General features: G+C 40.8%; 2 protein-coding genes across 3 annotated transcripts; one reads left to right on the top strand and one right to left on the bottom strand.

Annotated features, from left to right (window-relative positions):
* Positions 1 to 45: 45 nt before the first annotated feature.
* LOC148418819 (amphoterin-induced protein 1-like) lies at positions 46 to 5,176 on the bottom strand. The gene is made up of 2 exons (XM_088422444.1): positions 4,983 to 5,176; positions 46 to 3,672 (listed from the first exon to the last, which is right to left on the bottom strand). Exon 2 carries the CDS (start codon positions 3,632 to 3,634, stop codon positions 2,150 to 2,152), a length of 1,485 nt encoding a protein of 494 aa, XP_088278570.1. The 5' UTR covers positions 3,635 to 3,672; positions 4,983 to 5,176; the 3' UTR covers positions 46 to 2,149.
* Positions 5,177 to 10,942: 5,766 nt separating this feature from the next.
* On the top strand, positions 10,943 to 16,595 carry LOC148418818 (G protein-coupled receptor 61-like). Of its 2 annotated transcripts, XM_088423706.1 has the most exons (3): positions 10,943 to 11,065; positions 12,863 to 13,978; positions 14,192 to 16,595. In XM_088423706.1, the coding sequence occupies exons 2-3, from the start codon at positions 13,077 to 13,079 to the stop codon at positions 14,451 to 14,453; spliced, it is 1,164 nt and encodes a 387-aa protein (XP_088279832.1). In that variant the 5' UTR covers positions 10,943 to 11,065; positions 12,863 to 13,076; the 3' UTR covers positions 14,454 to 16,595. The 2 variants fall into 2 exon arrangements, with proteins under 2 accessions (XP_088279832.1, XP_088279831.1); XM_088423705.1 differs by having other exon boundaries at positions 12,863 to 16,595.
* Positions 16,596 to 19,630: the final 3,035 nt, after the last annotated feature.

Below are 19,630 nucleotides of genomic sequence, written 5' to 3'. Positions count from 1 at the left end.
CATGCTGCAACACAAAATGGCATTCCACGCACTGTCCTATACTTGTCCAACATATCTTGGTTTATTGAATTCAGACGCTCAATGGCAATGTTATGGTTTTTCAGGATTTATTTGAGTAAGTTCAGTATGGTAAGAGTAGGAACCACGTTTCTAAGTCGAGTCTTGAGCTAAACAAAGACACCTTGTTCATATAAAGTAAATACAGTACCGGTAATTGAAACAAGACATATATGCAAAGAGACAAACATCCGTTAACATAACTGCGGTCTTACATTGGTAGACTTGACGACATTAACATTAAAAGGCAACAAAAGCAGAGACATTTCATGCTTGGAGTATTTTTCAACATCCTACACGGTGTTACCACCGCTGTAATGCATCGAGGATAATGAACAGTGGAGTGGGTTTGAAGTGATCAGTGGGAGTGAAAGGCAATAATGTTCCCTAGATAAAACACAGTGTGGAGCTCTTCGACAGGAATATTGCCAGTGACCTCTTAAATATTCTATGTGCTCCTTGCCAAGCCTGCCCCCTGTCACTGCTTCTATTTATACGAGCCGCCATAGAACCTCTAGCCTTAGCCACAAGGTCGCATAATATTGCAGGCATTAAATCAGCATTAAATTGAGCTGATGATGTCATCTTTCTTAGCGTATAGCGTTTCACGGCTATAGTAAAACAAGGTATTTTCAGGTTTGGAGTACAGATCCTCGGTATCGGTTATTTACAGTACTCGTGTTGTGTTTTGGCTTGTAATATTGACGTATTTGTCACATAAAATATACATGTAATCCCCACACAACATACATTCAGTAGATTTATTTAGACCTTTAATAAAAGGTTGCTACATAATGAGTATTGAAGCATAATCACCATCCTCTTCTTAGTGCTTAGACATTGATGGTGTCTGAGAGTTCAACCCAGTTTTAAAAATAAGCACCATGAGTGTTGAAATGCTACAAAGGAGTATTAGGGCCACACTGAAAAAAAAAGTTCATTATTATGACAATCAAGTTGTAATGACATTATGAAAAGAAATAAATCTGAACTCAAAAGTCTTGAAATGAGCATCCACTATTATTAGGGATGGTCCGATACAATCTACTGGAACAGTATCGAGTCAGATCCTGGTCGAAATGCCCGGCTCATTTTCAGACCGTTTCGATCAGAACTAGTTTTATCCAATCCATAAACCTAAATTACATCATCATATGTTCCTCAGTGAACCTGAAGTTTTTACATGTCTGTGTCAAGCAAATTACACCCACAGATCTATGAACAAATCTTAGAGTGAAAAAAAAAAAGGATGATATAGGTTCGGTATCAGATGATTCTCAAAAACTGCACTGGTATCGGATGAGAAAAAATAGTATCAAACCAACCCCAACTATTATCAGCTCTCTATAGTTTGTCATGGTATATAACTTTTGCTTTTCATTGTGGTTCTAATGGCAAGTGCAAGTAAGGCAAATTAATAAAAGATCAATTTATGCTACAACTTTTTTCTGGCATATGATGTGGAACGTTATGAGACCTTATTCATTCTATGCATCTAACTTCAAAGGTGCTGTAACAAATTCAAATGTTCTCAAACGCATTAAGAAATCAGGGAATACGTGCTAATAATTCTTAAAAATGCAAAACTATGATCTGAACGTTATTCCAGTTCATAAAGCATCATTCACATCATAACGCTGGTTGGGGGGAAAAAGATGTGCAAAATGTTATCTGGGCAAAAAGTGCCTACTTTGAAGAATCAAAGTACAGTATATTGATAAACAGGACAGACAGGATTTGTGTCAGGTTTTACTCATCTATTTTGTGATTGCTTCTGCTGTATCAGTGAGCGATGTGACCGAGGCTGCTTGTGTGGTGACCGCACTAATGTTATTGTGGCTGTCTGGTTTACTCAGGGTAGGGCATTAATGCGCAGAACCTTTCAAATCCACTCATTTGTGTCCCCTGAGCAAAGAACACTTCCTGGATGCCATTAACAGCTCAGTGTGGCTTAGAAGCATGTTCACGTTGCCTGGAATATACAGAGACATCACTCTACCAACAAACTGAGGAAGTCAAAGTATGTCCTTGTTGGGTCATTTGGGTTCATGCATGCACAGTGGTTTTGCAGCCTCTCTTTCCTAAGAAACGTTTACACCATCATGGGCGTGTCTGAGCTCACAGAGGTGGCAGATGTCTTTCTCTTCTTGCTTCCCACCTTCCAATCGTCACCTTTTGGGTTCAATCTTCCGTTCTGCTCCAACGGGTCCTTGGCGTCGTACGGGAAGTCTTTGCCGCCCTCGTTGCCTCTTTCCGATCCTGTCTCTTCGTGGGTTTGGGCGATGCTGACGGTGGAGGAGCGGCGGCTGCCCATTGGGTCGTTCTTTTCCAGGTTGTGACCTGGACAACAGGCGCAGCGGCAAGGCGTGAGGTAGAGGTAGATGAACACCATCACTATGCTTATCAGGCACGCTATGAGGGTGGTATAGGCAGTCTTCAGGTTTTCCAAGCTGGCGTTGCTGGTGGTGTTAAAGACCACCACGGTGATGTAGAGGGTTTCATTGAGGGTGCCTCCGGTGGCGTAGCACGTGTACACACCCGAGTCGTCTTCCTTCAAAGGTCCGAGTTGAAGGTTTCCGTCCGGAAGAATCACCGTGCTTTTGTTTGCCGAAGACACCGGGACGTTTCCAGGCAGGACCCAGTTCTTCACAACGTCTCTCTGCTTGGTGTCACAGTCCAGCACTACAAACTGTTCCAGATAAGCTTGGCGGTCCAGTATTTTGGCCGCGCTGCAGTTCAGATAAGCTTTGTCTAGTTCAAGCGTGAGCACTTTTCTTCTGGGCTGACCCGCAAGGATGCAGGTATGCTCATCCTTAAAGTCCACGACAGAGTTGAGATCTTTGAGGTACCACAGTGCAACCACGTCATAAAGATCGCAGCTGCACGGAAGGGAGTTGTTGTGAAAGTACAGGCCGTTTTTGATCCACGCCGGCAGAGCTTGAAGCTCATGGAATGTCAACGCTTTGATCCGATTGGAGGAGACGTCCAGCAGCGTGAGGGTCTCGATGCGGCTCCGCTCCTTCACCAGCTCCAAGGGGAAACGCGAGATCAGATTCTGGCTCAGGTAGAGTTTCTGCAGGTTGACCAGACCCGAGAAAGCGGCCGAGCGATCGATCTGCGAAATGCTGTTCTTGTAAAGCAGCAGCACTTCCAAGTTTTCCAGAGGTTCAAACATGTACTCATCCAACTGGCGGAGCTGGTTGGAAGACAAGTCCAGGTAACGCAGCTTCGTCACGTACACAAACGCCTCAGAGGACAGGAAGGACAGCCCGTTGTGGCTGAGCACTAGCGTATGGAGACGGCCCAGCATGACGGGCGTCCACTCGGCTCGCAGTCTGCCGATGGAGTTGAAGCTCAAGTCCAACACCGACGTGTATTTGGGAAGAGGGGTGGGAGGGTTGCTGAGACTCCCGTTGGAACAGCTGATGATGTTGCTGGCACACACACATGTCTTTTGGCAGTCCAGTGGACCTCCGATCAATTGTCCACTGGCATGCAACGACAAAAGCAAAGCTCCAACCAGGAAAATGATGCTCCTCCTCACCGCCGTCTGATGAGGTATGTACGATCTCCACATTATGTCAGCAGTCTTCACAGTGAAGGAGAATCATGGACCTGTGGATAGAATTGATTATTTACTGATGGGTCCTGAATTATAAGGCATCCGCATTGGCCTGGAATGGACTGGCTGTTTGGAATTCTCTCAAAATTCTGAATGCTCACCATAATTGTATTTTAGTCTATTTTGTTCTGTTCCCTTGTTCATCCATTTTCTTTTATACATGACCTCAACGAGGTCAAAGGTGAATGTAAGTGTATCCCGGCTGATATTGGAGGAAAAGTGCAGCATACACTAGGTGCTTCCAAACAAATGAGCACATTAATGGTATTAGTAATTCATTCAATCCCAAAGACGTACTTTTACGTCTATGCGTAGTCCAGACATTTAATTCCAGGTGCTTATTTCCGATATTTATTGATTGATTGATTCTGTTTCAAATAATAAAGAACGATCTGAAAAATGAATAAGTTAATACTGATTTATGTGAAGACATATAGCTAATGTTAATAAATGTACAACATTCTCAGGAAATAATAAGTAAAAAGTTATTATTTTGTCTGAAATTTATTTGATGACTGTGATTGTTTTTTTCATTAACAGTTATTACCTTTAAAAACAGATTTTCCTCCTGCTGTCGACTGGAAATGTCATCACATGTGCTCATGGAAACGACCAGTCACAGCTCACCTGTTTTCTGGGTTTGGTCATGTTACGTTTGCGTACTGAGCCTTGATTAGTTGTTACTTAAGCCTTGGCCTCATGTGATGTTATTTTCAGTTGACAGCAAGTGTCGAAATGTGTTTTTAAAGGTATGACATATACATGAAAAATACATTTTGTTTTCGTATTAACTACACCCAAAATATTAACTTTTGAATGCTTAAAATGGCTAAATAAGTTTAGTATCCCTCAATGACTTTGAATCTGAACTGTTAACTAAGAGTTCACCACTTAAGCCAGAACATTCTACAAGTACCCCAGCACCCCCTTGTTTGTTGACGTTATCTTACTGGGACCTTGTTTTGAACCTTTTAAAAAATGCACGAAAATTCCAACCTGTCCTATACAAATAGCAATGAAACCCGTCTTTTATCTTCTATTAATCACAATTGCTGCAGTGATTTCATAATCTCATGCCCTCATAGGAGATAACACGCACAATGTACAATGATTGCAGTCAGCTTTGCAGCAAAATCTGGTGTGCGTTGCATTGCAGGTAAAAGCCCAAAAGTTCTGGGGACTCGACAAAAAAAAAAAAAAAACAGCATTGAAAAAAAACAAATTCTTATGTTCACTTCTGTCATCCCGTCCTTTTTGACTAGGAAAAAAAATGAAAAATGTGTTCGACCGGCGTGGGATTTACCATGTGTTGTTTCCTTGCAGCAAGCAGACCAAAAAAAAAAGTCAAGGCTCCTTTGTCAGTCTTGCGTCCAATCTCCGGCGAGTCGCTCCTGTACCGGATCGACCCGTTGCTCTCTTTCTGCCCCCTTGCAGCGAGCACATCACAAAACAGCGAGTAGCACCGCGCGGCAGCCTGTCCGCAGTCTTGATCGCACAAGAGCCAAGGCACCATGTGATACAAGTTGATGCAATGGGTGTCACGTCATCGCTCAATTCTTGCTTGCGTTCTCTCTCTTCACCTCTCCCCACCACAGCACGTTCATGCAGTGCACTTCGCAGCCATGCCGCAGTCGAACTACTAATTGATTTGGGGTTCAAATGGCTATAAATAAATAAAATAAACCGGTTCTTGTTCGCGGTTACAAATGGTACGCAACTGAGGTGCTTTTTGTGGTCAATATTTATGACCAAAAAAAAACAACCAAACACTTGGTTTTATGGCTCATTATGAAAGCAGTGATGGAATTAATGCCGATTCTCGACTTGAGAAAAATTAAAAATCACACTAGACTTTAATTCATCAAGGTTTTCAGCCAATCTCTAAAGAGAGAGTTTTTCTTTAATTATTTAAAAAAAATCACCAATTCGAATGGGGCAATCTATCCAATCTGTTTAAAATTGAAACAGATTAAACTTTAACAGTTCAAACAGATGAAACTTTAAACAACATATTTGTTGTACACAGCAGTTAAGCGTACTTAGCCTCGATCATTACCCGGGACTTTAAAACAAGCCCAAATGAAGTTGCTTCTTTCTTTGTTAAAATTCTCTCTTGCACTACACTATAACCCCCCCCCCCTCCCCTAACAATTTACTAAGTTGTTGTTACAAACAACCAGTGATTAAAGTGGGGAAAGAAAAATATGTATCGGTTCTCTCCATATTGACTCTTCTCAGGTAAATTAAACAGTGAGTAACAGTCGACCATTGATCATTAGGACCAACCTGGGCCATGAATAGCCATAATTTGTGTATAAGTCCCTCCTATTGCAATGCATTGTGAAAAACATAGCAACACAGAAAATTATTTTCCCCCAAATTCTGATAGACATTCAATACATGCATAATCTCCCCTCAAAAATCCTTTTTTTTTTAATATAGGGGAACATTTTATACCAAAACGTTTTGTTATAGTATAGCCGAATAGCATAGAAAAATCTCTCGCAGGGAAATGTTGATTATGGGTGGCAAATTTACATTACTTTACTACTACATTACTACCGGTTATGACACTGTAAAAACGGGACTCCGAACTGAGGACCCCCAGTGCTCTATTTTTCTTTTTTTTTCAGTATGCGTCAGCTTTGCAAGAGGGAGAAATGTGTGTGCTTGTGCACAGTTTTCTAGAAAGCATTAAAAAGTGCGGGGTATGGGGAGGCCTAAATCGCCTTGCGCTGCCGTTACGTTGCCGGCAATGATGTCAGCGTAATGATGAAGCCCTGTCGTTTGGTCCAGCTCGTTCCTGTGGTGAAGGACAGGCCAAGTGTGTGCGTGTGCGTACGCTGGACGTGATGTGCATGCAGCTGTGTGCGGCAGAGCTATGAGTTTGCAGAATGTAAATGCGGGAAATAGCTTGTTTTAAAGGAGGCATATTGAAAATGTCTGCATTGTGGTTTAATGGTTTGCATGTCTGCCTCACAATTAAAAGATGCGGGTTCTAATCTGGACCCTGGAATTCCTGTGAGAATTTGCATGGGGTTTCTTGGCTACTTTCTCTATGGATTTGGATAGGCTCCAGCTCATCCATGACCCTAATGAGGCTATAAAAACTGGACGGATGTGACAGGAGTCTTGCACTGGGTTAGAGTCATGTAGGGTGACACTAGAATCAAGTAAACAGGTTTGTGCATGGTGCAATATCAGCACCTTTTGTGTTGTGTATTAACCATGCAGAGTATAGGCTCTGCTCCCTTCGAACCCAACGTTGGGTTAGCCATGTCACCCAATTTAGGTTAGTTGTCACCCAGTTGTTTGAACCGTGGATGCAGATTACTTGGATCGAGCGTTTCCATTATAGCTCATTAAATTGTGCTGGTCTGAATACACGACCTTGACAGGTGTTACTACCTCAGCATCTTATACAAAACTGATGTGACATTGAAATGCTGCTCAGCTTGTTAGTGTGCTATGTCATCAATACCAAGGTTGAAATCAAAAGGCAGCTGTAGGCGCACCTGGGAGGTATTTGAATGTGTTGCCAGTGAGAGACTGAGTGCTTGTTAATGTGACAGCCGCTTGAATGACAGCCAACCTCTGAAGCCTCACGGTAATTAGAATGGAGGGAAGTCTCATCATGACAGTGTTGGACACACTGCAAAATATAGTACGAGGATCTTTAAATTAAAAGATCATGTTGTCTTTCACACAGTTAGAGAACGTTAGCATATTTAGGCAAACTTAACGCGACACATATTCAGCATAAAGCTTTCTTTGCTCAACATGACAGACAACTGAATTATTTTGTTTGAGAACTTGCTTCATTTAAAAGTGTCCATATATTCTCCTATTTTTATAGTCTCCTACTTGTATAGTCCTCCATTTAAGCAGACTAATGATCTTTGTCTTGAATCAAAATAAAACATTTGCTTTTACTTTGGAAAAAAAAAAGATTTTCAACATTTTTGTCCATTTTTCTGACGTTTTAAGGACCAAAAAATAACAGAAATTTAGTATATATATATATATATATATATATATATATATATATATATATATATATATATATATATATATATATATATATATATATATATATATATATATATATATATATATATGTATATGTATGTATGTATGTATGTATGTATGTATGTATGTATGTTCAATTTAGCCCACTTACAACCTCTGATAGAGTTCTCTGCGAGATGGAAATGTGACTAACTCTGCACCCACATTAACATTAATTGCATCCCCATTTGTTGAGCATGACTACATCCAGAGTCTCAACCATAACCATGCAGTAGGTGTTATGTTGCAAATGGACTCAAGTGTGCGCCCGCCCCACCTACCATTAACAGCGTAATGTATTTAGCATCAGGGCATCGATCATTTTTGCAATGCCCATGGAAGGCATTATGGTTGTCTCTATACAGGAAAGTGATTATAGCTCCACACTCATATTAAAACTTAATCTCACTCGTTGCTAAACCATGTTTTTATGTGAAACAGTGACTGATGTTTGTTTGTGCATAGTTATCCTTTCATTTCATATCTATAGTTGTGATTTGAGCACAGACCATAGCGTGTTCTACTGCATACTTCAGTCGATTTAGTCAGCGGCCTTGCAGAAGGACATTACGCTGTCAGGCGATTTATGCTCTTCTCTGAATTATAGACCAGCTGGTTCATGTGGGTTAAGGTAATATCAAATGAGGTTGTGTTGTCAAGGCTTCTCTCAGGAAGAAGCTTTCACAACTTGGAAAATCTCTACTTTTGTCCATCGCCTTTTTGTCTTTGACTTGTCGATTGAGTCACCCTATTGTGTATGTTTATTAGTATTGTTGTATTTCATAGGTTAAATTGCATAAGACTGGTTCTAAAATTTTGGTTACATTATTTAAGACGCGGTGGCAAGGTCAGCACATACAGAGGTGATGAATTCGACTTCAGCTCAAGCCTTTCTCTGTGGGGTTTGCATTCTCCCCGTGCCTGCGTTGGTTCCTCTAATTTCCTCCCACTTTCCAAAATAACATGCATGATAGGTGTATTGGACACGCCAAATTGCCCTTCGGTGTGATTGTGAGTGTGAATGGTTGTTTGTCTTTGTGTGCCCTGTGATAGTCTGACAACCAGTCCAGGGTGTCCCATGTCTGCTGCCCTAAAATTGCTGGGATTGGCACCAGCAAGCCTGCGACCCTAATGAGAATAAGCGTCAATAGGAAATGGATGAATGGAAATAGAAAACTAAACATATTGTCTTAAAGGGGCCGTAACAGGATATTTGAATACTTTCCATTGTGTAATATGTGCATATAAATTACGTTTGGTACATTGGGGATTCATTCTTTTTATTCAATATGAGTTTTTTTGGTACCGATATTTCTACCCAGTGCTTTATGCGCAATACACAGCAAACACTGCCCTCTTGTGGCAATTTTTGGGAATCCCTCAAACTCACCACAGATTTATAAAGACCTTTTTTGCCATTGTTCATTGTTGTAACTTGTTAGTTTTGCAAGTCTTCTATTTTACAAAACGGCAACTTCAAAAATTAAATAAAACATAATCATCACGCGATTCTAGTGTGACGAAGTCATGACATTAATGGGCGCATGAACCGAGTCTATCATTTCTTGTTTCAGTGAATTTTGCTGCATTACAAACCTACAAGCTGGAGTCTCCAAGGCAACATTCACCGTCTACTCTTTATCCCCGGGAACTTCACACCAACACATTTTTACATTCTAACATACTTTAACATGTGACATGCCCCCTGCTTATCAAACAATAAGCAGGTCAATATTATTCCACTCGGGGCACCTTTTCCGCGCCGGTGCTGGCTTTTTGTTTGTGTAGGCGTCAATAAATCCGTTTGGATAAAAATGCAATGGTATGAGCTCACGCGTGAGTGCAGCTGATAACGATGCTGCACGTTGTGATTGGCAGCGGCGGCACTTTGGGCTTCGAGCGGCGTCATTTTGCTATTTCTGAGTGTGAACGTGGAGTCTATTTTCACGGTTGCCGCGGAAACCATTGTATTTGTGGTGGCAATGATAGGTGCTGCCAGGCGGGTGAGGAATCTGCTATTTTTGTCATGAGTCAACAGTGCGCGCCTCGCACTGGCTCACGTGCTGGACACACAGGCACACACAACATGCTTGGACAAATTAAACGTGCATGCAATTAATCAGTGGTTCTATCCTCCACCTCCATCCACGAGCTGAGTTTTAACATAAAATAACCATTTTTTTTAGGTAGGGGGGCCATTCAAGACTGCATGACTGTTTCATTGTTGGGTTAATAATCAATAAAACAAAGTTAGATGTTGAGTAAACTATTCAGCTTTTCTTGCAGAATAATATTATTACATAGTATTAATTGGTATATATATATATATATATATATATATATATATATATATATATATATATATATATATAATATATATATATATATGTATATATATATAATATATATATATATGTGTATATATATATATATATATGTATATATATATATATATATATACACACACAAACAAACAAACAAACAAGCAGTTGGTAGGAGTTTAGTTATATCAATATTGGGCCAGAGTTCATTGTCCCTCTGCTGTAGACAGAGCAATGAGATGGACTGTATATGAAAAGGATCACCCTGGCAACAGGAGCCCCACTTTGAGAAGCTCGGATGATGGAGGCTGAAGGCCGGCCTCATCACTTGCCTTACCTTCTCAATAAATCTTGTGCTGAAGGCCGCACCAATCCATGAAACCAGTCAAATCACCAGTGAATGAATAAAGAGAGAGGATTGTGAGAAAATTGTACATACATACACACACATACCATGTACTGTATTACCTCTCTCTTTGTATATATATTAGCATTGTGTTTGCATTCAATTATATGACGGCAGTGTTGTCTTGTTGCCTTCTATGTTTGGATTTGACTGACACACATTGGGGTTTTTACGGATATCCTGCTATTAATGCTAGTGCATCAGTATACACTTTAATTTGGAACCAAAGTTTTGTACTGTAGTTACTATATGTACACGTAATAACAATACTCTGTTGTTCACCGTTGAACACGAACGTGACAGACTTTAGGACCCTGTGAAGACCCAACACATATCCTCCAAAGAGAGAGGAGGGGGGAGCAAAGAGAGTGGGCTGCCTGCCTGGTGTCTTTGCACACATTCCCATCAGCATCTTCTGGATGGAACCACGTCTGTAGTCAAACCAGGATGCACAAAACAGATGAAGGGCCGAGAAGGCGAGCGACAGGGGCCGCGGTCATCGCAGGTACATGACGCCACTTGAGTGGAAGATGCAACACATATTCTTCCTTCAAATCCAAAGCAGCAGTGTGAGGACATATTCTCATTCAGGTACATCATGCTCTATGCCCCCCCCCCCCCCCTCCCTCCTCCCCATTTGCTTTACACCCCGACTCTCGTTTGTTTCCATTCTTTTATTAAAATTGTGCTGGCAAATGAAACAACTAAATGTGTGATGACAGATATAACGCATTGCTTTACACAGTGGGTGTAATGTATTAATGATTAACATACAAATGAGTGGGAGGTAAGACATGACTAAACCTGGCAGGAGGGTAAAACTGAATTGGGGCTCCCTGTTGTTTGATTTAGACACATAGAGCTGCTGGGGGCAATCATTCAGGGATTAATTCATAATTTAACTCCCAGTGTATAATCATAAACCATCCAATTTTTTTCTTTATCCCACTTCAGTCAATCCAAATGCATCTTTGCACTCACTTTGTTTGTAGACAGATCTGTATGGGCATGCAATGGAAAGTCCTTCGAATACAAAGTACACACTAACCAGACACTTCGTTAGGCACTACTGTATCTAATACCATTCAATACATTAGATGGAGGAAAAAGATCCTGCCTTTACCACCATGAAAATGTTCAGTTCTGATTACGGATCATTTAAGTGTATAGTACAATTATTATTTTGGGTGTAGTTTGTAGTTGTTTGTGCACTGTAAACATTGAGCTGTTACTAATATTTTGGTTCTTATCTTAGAAAACTATAATGAGAATATGTACGACAGAAATAAGGCATCCTACTAGTGAAAAAATTGCATTGGATCTCATTGGACTGTGCTAATGTTTTCATGAGTCATAAGAGATAAAAAGAAATTCTCAGCTTTCAAAAACATTCAACCAGAGGACCTTATGAATTTATATTCACCAAAAAAAAGTGCCTTCAGTAATTTACTTTCCTTAAAGATGCAATTCTAACCTTCTGTTACCTTCTGTCGTATTTAAGACTGGTCCCAAGTGCTGGCTTCACACTTTATTTTCAACCACCAAGGTGAACAGTGCCACGTTTCTCGTGAAATCTGCTAAACGATTAGAAATAAAATTAAAATAAAACATCATACGTCCTGTTTGTCGCAGACTTTCTCACATGCGAAGTGTCCCAAAAAGCTTTGTTTTGACTCAATACATAGGCATCTTTGTTGGTGTCATTAGCGGTGGCTGCAGTCACAGCTGTGTGCTTTGCATTTATGTGGTAGGCTAAACTTGAGCTGTTTCTCTAGTAAGCAAGCTCTTTCTTACAAAGATTGGATACCACTCTACATTTATCAAAGGTCAGATTGGGCATTTTTTTAAGTTAAATTCAACAATCATTGGACCTAAACCCCCACAAGTTCTTCGATTTTTACTTCGTTGTGCACCTAAACTTGCCATAATGCTAATAGTTGAACTAGTTTGCAGTTTTTATGGGATCCTGGAAAGTGAAGATTTTGGAGATCCATGGAGTCGGCCTGACGCAGCGACATTGAGTTTCGTACAACCCAATTACAGATACAATATATGCTCAAAGCGGTGGTTTTCAGCCTTCAGCCAACTGTGCATTTGGCGAACGACTGTTTAACTCATGTTACCATATCTAATAAGACTGCCGTATCTGCATTTTCAATTTGTTGTCTGAGGCTCACTAATATAGCTGTTTTTCTGCAATACCTAAGATCATTTAAGGTGACTATGCGGGTGTTGCGTGATTCAACCGGGATTGCGTAATTCATTCTCTGCCATTCTGTCGCTAAAATGAGTTCTCTTGTCATAGTTAGTTCAAATGAGGATTGACTTGATGATCCCAGAGAGAGTGAACAGGGTAAACTCACAGTTTATTATGTTCTCTTTCATCAGGGGTGCTTGTGACTGCGAGCAAAAGTGAGGAGGATTTTGTAAATGAAAAAGCTTGTTGAAAACCTCCCCCGACCATCGGACCAGCATCAAAAGTCCAACAGGGCACTCCCTCGCTAATTCCCCAGTCTCTGTCCTCTGGCCGTACTTCCTGGCTGTGAAGGATGGGTGATGGGCCAGTGAGGGACCCTGCCTGCCCGCCTCGTCCCACCCTCCAATGGAGCCAGCGTGGAACTCCTCCCACCTGCCAAACATGTCTACCTCAGCTCTGGCTGAGGGCTGGCCTCCGTCCCAGTGGCTAGCCCTGGCGGCCATGCTGCTCATGGATCTGTTGGCTGTGGTGGGCAACGTGGCCGTCATGGCGGTCATCGCCAAAGTCCCGCAGCTCCACAAGTTTGCCTTTGTCTTCCACCTATGCTTGGTGGACCTGCTGGCGGCCTTGGTGCTGATGCCCCTCGGCATGCTCTCCAGTCGAGCCTTCTTCGGGGAGGCCCTGTGCCGGAGTTACCTCTTCCTCAGCGTGTTCCTGGTCAGCGCCGCCATCCTCTCCATCTCGGTCATCAACGTGGAGCGCTATTATTATATCATACACCCCATGCGCTACGAGGTGAAGATGACCGTGGGCCTGGTAGCGTCAGTCCTGGTGGGGATTTGGGTCAAAGCTTTGGCCATGTCCGTTTTGCCGCTGCTTGCCTGGATCCTGCAGGGTGCCAGGACTCCCCTCCTGGAGGGTAGCGGGGGAAGCGGGGGCGTCCCGTCTCCGCCCGCTCAGGGTCAGAGGCGCTGCTCGCTGCACTGGACCGGGGGCGGATCCAACCGTCTGGCCTTCATGGTCCTCTTCACGCTGCTTTACTTCCTGTGTCCGCTGCTGGTCATTTTCGTGGTGTACTGCAACATGTTCAAAGTGGCTCGGGTCGCAGCGATGCACCACGGGCCACTACCCACCTGGACCGACACGCCTCGCCGCCAGAGATCCGAGTCGCTCAGTAGCCGCTCCACGATGGTTACCAGCTCCGGGACGGGGACCGGGACCGGGAGGGAGACCCCGGCGCGGCCCTTCGGAGGAGGGAAGGCGGCAGCTGTGTTGGCGGCGGTCGGCGGCCAATTTCTGTGTTGCTGGTTGCCCTACTTTTCTTTCCACCTGTATTCCGCACTGGCTGCCAGCCCTCCGGCTGCTCTGGCGTCTCTGGAGGAGGCGGTCACCTGGATCGGCTACTTCTGCTTCACCTCCAACCCCTTCTTCTACGGCTGTCTCAACAGGCAGATCCGGGAGGAGCTGGGCAAACATCTGCCGTGCCTGTTTCGCCGAGCGGGGTTTGAGGTGGAGGAGAGGCTGCCCAGCCGCGAAGGTTCCATCGAGGAAAATTTCCTCCAGTTTCTTCAGGGCACCGGCTGCAACCTGGATCCTCAGAACTCGCATAGTACCTCCAGTCCCAAGGGGGAATCCTGCCGCCCTGCGACTCAATCGCAACCATCTGAGCCAGGACATTCGCTGCCTGTTGATTTTAGGATACCTGGACAAATTGCCGAGGACACCTACGAGTTTATTGAGACTGACCAAGCGAAAAACAACCACATAGATTCAGACACTTGACTTTTTTGTTGTTTTTTTTTTTTTTTTACATCTTTATCATTAACGGTACAGTGTATCAGCACTTCTCAGTTTTAGCATACTGGAACTTATTACAACTACTCCACAAGACTAAAAAAAGGAAGAAAAAAATGTTAATTTCACCGACATTTGCTAGTTCCTAACGGGAGTGCTGACCACATGAGGTGCATTTAAATGCATTTGGAAATTTACGACTCAGGCTGAGTTTATTATGTATTTATATGTTTATTGTTATTGTCTATTATAGATTTATTTAATCAACTTAATGATCTGCTGTTTGCCACTGCTAATTTATCAAGAAACAGTAAGGGGATAATAAGAGGAGTATGGGCACTGGTTTCAGGTATAACTGAATTGTTGTATGGTAAAAATGCCACAAAATTATGTTCAGATGAGCACGAATACAAGATTCACGTTCTGCCTATTCGTACAACGATTGTAATGTCCAGTTTTGATTTTCACAAAGAGTTTTGCCTCATCAGGCTGCAACTAAGGATTGTTTTAAAAATCGTTGATTTTTTTTATTTATTTCTGATTTTTATCTTTTAAATAAAAAAGCAAGACATTTTTTTTCCAGATGACTGGCAGAAAACAAATCTACATGATTTGTTACTGGTTTGGTTCGTAACAAACAGAAAATGAAATTAGTACACAAATCTCTTTGTGTTGATACATCACAACAACAATCACTTTGCTTTTACACATGACTATCTGAAAAAATTTTCAGTCGAGAGGCTGAAATTTCGAGCAATCGGACAATCTTAGGTCTCTGAATGATTAATCAATAATCAAAAATATTTATTGATGAATTTGATAATCATTAGTTGTTGATTAATTATTTCACCTCAAAATTAGGCATGCTCGAGTTGGACATTGGTGAATTTGTATCTCATAGAAACAAAGGTTTTTGTTAATAATTTTTTGTCATTGTGTTGGATTAGATTATATGTATCGAAAGCACTAGCACTCAAAAAGCGTCAATCAAAACTGAGCATTATCTTTGCAAAGGCAAATGTTTTGAAACAAATGAGTTCTCCTCAAAGTCCCTGTAAAGTGACAGTCAACTGTCAATCAAATAGCCCTACTGTGACCTGGAAAAAGTGGGTCATGGCAGCAAGGCGCTCCAAAGTGCTCAGTATGGCATGGCCCACACGCTGTCTGTTACGTTGGATGTATTTGTTTCTTTTCTCTTCTCACACTTCTGCCTTCTCTCCATGACACGTGCGCACTCATGGCCGACACAAGACAATGTAAAGTCGGTCTGGAATGAGTGGATGCAGAAAAAATATCTCCGGTCAATCTCAGTAACAATACTTAATACTCTGCATGACAGTAAAACACGCCAGGAACGCAGTGACAAGGCCAACTTTTGAATAAAAATGAGTTTACCAAATAATATATAGACATGAAGGCTTTGGTATGCTTTTATTTTGAAGTTGTTCTTAGCAGCATGTCGCGGGATAAAACCATGACTTGTGTTTCTACTGCAACTGTTGCTCCATACTCCCTTTAGAAACAACGGCATTTTCCTGAAATATCTGAAATAACAGTGACATAATAACTCCTGTTGCCAGTGTTTACCAGGCTCTGTTATAGGTGATTTTAGCATCAACTAGCTGCTAGCTAGCAGTGCTTGAGAGCTCCCCATTGGCTGGTATGATACACATAAACGACTCAGCACACTTCGATGCTGAAAGCCTGACAAGAGCTCCTGTTCGTTCTGATTACTTTTTAGCAAAAAAAAAAGTGCTCTTTCAGCTGGCAAATTAATCTCTCGTACCAAAATTTATGAGGGAGAAATTTGTCTAAAATCGAATGTTTCTAGAGAGGAACGTAGTGCGCTGCTAAGCACAGTTTTATTTAAGAAAAGATGAATGTTGATCATCAGAAATGTATAATAGTTGATCACACTTAATTTAGTGGAAACGTGTTGTGTGGTCTTCTGTGTTTATAATTGTTTTACACCAAGAGAAAAAAATCAATTTCTTATTTACATCCAATACTCTGTAGTATATCCGGATATCAAAAAGAATTGACAGTTGCAGCCCTACTCCCAAGTAGACAAACCAGCAGACTGTCCAAAGAGAAGAAGTGTTTAAAAATAATAAATAAATAAAAAAAACAGCCTAAAAAGTCCTTTTTAACTGGGCTGGCAGTGAGTGAGCTCACTGCCAGCCCAGTTAAAAAGGACTTTTCATTTTTTCTAGCTGTCCAGTTAAAATAGATCTCTGACGTCGATAGTCGTCAATGTCAGTGAATGAGTTAATGCATAATTCTCGGGCTTTTCACATTTCAAAAATGATCTTCAAACATGTTTAACGTCTTTCGAAACAAATCTGTGAATTCACTTTACAGGGTCTTTATCTTTTGCAAGTGTACGCGTTGTAGCCAGTTATTGTCTCGATTTTATCGTCCTTTGCCTTATCGGTTTTGATCTCAATTGTGTGAAAATATATTTCAAGAAATTAGTTAGCCTTGATTTAAAAGTTGTAAAAGGTTCATTTTAAATAATTAGGCTGTATCGGTGCTGAACTTTCAGCCGTGCACAGTGAATGATCTTATCGAGAAAATCTTATTTATCTCACCTTACGCTGGTATCAAACTAGATATCAAGCTGAGATGTTTGCCTTTGATCACCAGCTTTGTCTGGATGGATGACTCATTTTTTCTGCTGTGATCTTCTGCCTTTGGAAATCACAAATGAATACTCCACTTTGTAGTACAAATGTAGTATTTTATTCTCTCGCTGACGTGTTTGACAGTTGGGCTTTCATCAATCGCGAAGCCTCTCTAAATTCTTCAAATCAGCCTGGCACACGCATGGTGTTGGTGTAACCCACTTCTCATGGAGTTTACTTGTTTTTGTTTGTTTCCTGTCGGCGAGCCAGTTGTGTATGGACTAAGCGCTGACTTTAGAACTCATCTTGCTTGTTGAGGAAGTTAATCTATCCTCTCTTGATGCTTAGCGTTTGATCAGTATGTTTGTCAATTATGTGTTTGGTAGACTTGTGTGTTTTTATGTATACCGCACCGCTTTACACAAACTCTTTGATTTTTTTTTTTTTTTTTTTTTTTAAATGTGAGTATTAAGTACATGTTTTGAAATTGATTGCAAGGAGCCTGGAATGTTTTTGACCAGCCGCTGCCTTTTTGTGAGTCGGGAAATGTATTTACTTTCTTTCCCTTGCCTCATCAGGTTTTATATACAGTATAGTACATGGCAAATCTTGAATATGATAACTACATGCAGAAATGATCAAAATAGCAGGTGCTTTACTAACGTGGATACAGGGTCACTAGGATGTTCTGTCGTTTTGGGGTGAGAGAGCTCAAATCAGAAATGAGCTTAATTATTATGTATAAACAAAATTCGGAATGATATGGAGGGTTTACAATATGGATTTTTTTTTTATATTGTCTTTAAAATGAAAGAATGGCTTGCACGTGTGTAGAAGATACACAGTTAGAAATTGATTGAGCGCTACGGTTGTAATAAAGAGTTTCTATGTTTTTAAAAGAACACTTATGTGTTGAGTCCATTTTGTGAGGGTTCAATCAAACAAACAGAACTCATTTTAATTTTCATTTCATCCATTATTATTAAACAAAGAAAGACATCATAGAAGAAGGTACACATACACCATTATAAAATTTTAAAATATATTTTAAAATATATTTTAAAATATTAAAAAAATGAAAAATGTTCCACTTTGACCACACATGTATTTGTTCATAAGTAGTAGGACTCTCACAGTCAATGTCTGAGGAATTATTCAAAGCACTAAGCTAAGCATATGGTACATTTGTAACCGATTTGTAATGATGGTAACCGTTTGTAAACCTGCAAAACGTGTTCTTTGATGAAAACCTTGCGATCGGACCACATTGTTACCAGAGGTTTCCCACAATACTTTTTCCTGCTCAACATTTTGACCATGAGTCCGGTATATTGCATTCTTTGTAGTTTTTAATTGTTTTCACTTTTAACCTTTGCGCAGTATTTTGTCCAATTGTTCTATATTATTTTATATATTTTTTCCATTATATTTAATAAAACTTTGACTCCCACCCCTTTACTGGGTCATCAAAGGACAACAATTTCCGACGGTCCACGGACTATTTAGTCTATACTTAATTTGATGACATTTCTTTTCATGCAATTCTTTTGAAATGTATAATTAACACCTTTAAAAACACATTTTGCCATTAAGTAGGTACTAATCAATCACTGCTCAGCTTGCAAATGTCACATGACATCTTTTCAGTCGACAACTAATGGAAAAAGGGGTTCTTAAAGGTATTGCCTATACAGTGAAAATAATCAAATTAATTATCGACACAATATAATTTTTGTTACTGCTCCAAATGTCTAACTCAGTTTAATATTCCGTTTAATATTAAATGAAATGCGCCAGTATTCTAGAACCAGGCCAAAAAAAAAAGGGGGTTAATTGAGGTTAATTTTGCAGTACCTTACGTTTACATGACTCGCACAGCTTCTCACATGTAAAAAAAAAATGTTGCGACATTTCACAAAATGACACAGCTTCTGTGTTCTAAAATGGTGCATGGTGGAGCGTGGCCATCCTCACACCCCAACGATGGACATCAGTCAACTCGCCCCCAGATCCGCCAGGCTCCGCCATCCCCATGGCAATTATTACCTCGTGACATTTCTTGGTGCTTCTGTGGGTGGTGGGAGGAGCCTGTTCTGTTGGAAGCCCTTATCTGTGTCTCTTCTCCAAATATATTACAGATGAAACCAGATACCTCCTGACATTTGTTTAGGTTATTTTAGCACAATCTGGGGCTGATTGTGTGAGTATTTATTCAGTTAGTTGTCTTTCATTGCCTCCTCCTACCTCATTTAATTAAACACAACATAAAATCGTCCAGAGAATGACTATAAATTATTTAAAATTACTCTATGAAAGGGTTTACCTGTACTTAAACTGTTGAAATTGTGCCATATAGGTTGATAACCAAAACAGAACAAAGTTATAGGAAAACGCATGCATTTATGACTTGTCCTTGAAGCCAATATTGCGACAACCTGTTAAAAAGAGAAGTCTGAATTCGTTCTGCAGTAGTTGTAAAAAGGAAAAGAGTCAAGTTTTTGAAATAGTGGTTTCTAATGACTGCTTGTAGGAGGGTAAAGG

The sequence above is a fragment of the Hippichthys cyanospilos genome, chromosome 9 (genome assembly GCF_059441005.1).
Source record: "Hippichthys cyanospilos isolate Australia breed blue-spotted pipefish chromosome 9, RoL_Hcya_1.0, whole genome shotgun sequence".
Taxonomy (NCBI): Eukaryota; Metazoa; Chordata; class Actinopteri; order Syngnathiformes; family Syngnathidae; genus Hippichthys; species Hippichthys cyanospilos.
The sequence above is the reverse complement of the archived record's forward strand: the minus strand, read 5'-3'. Positions and strand labels throughout refer to the sequence as shown.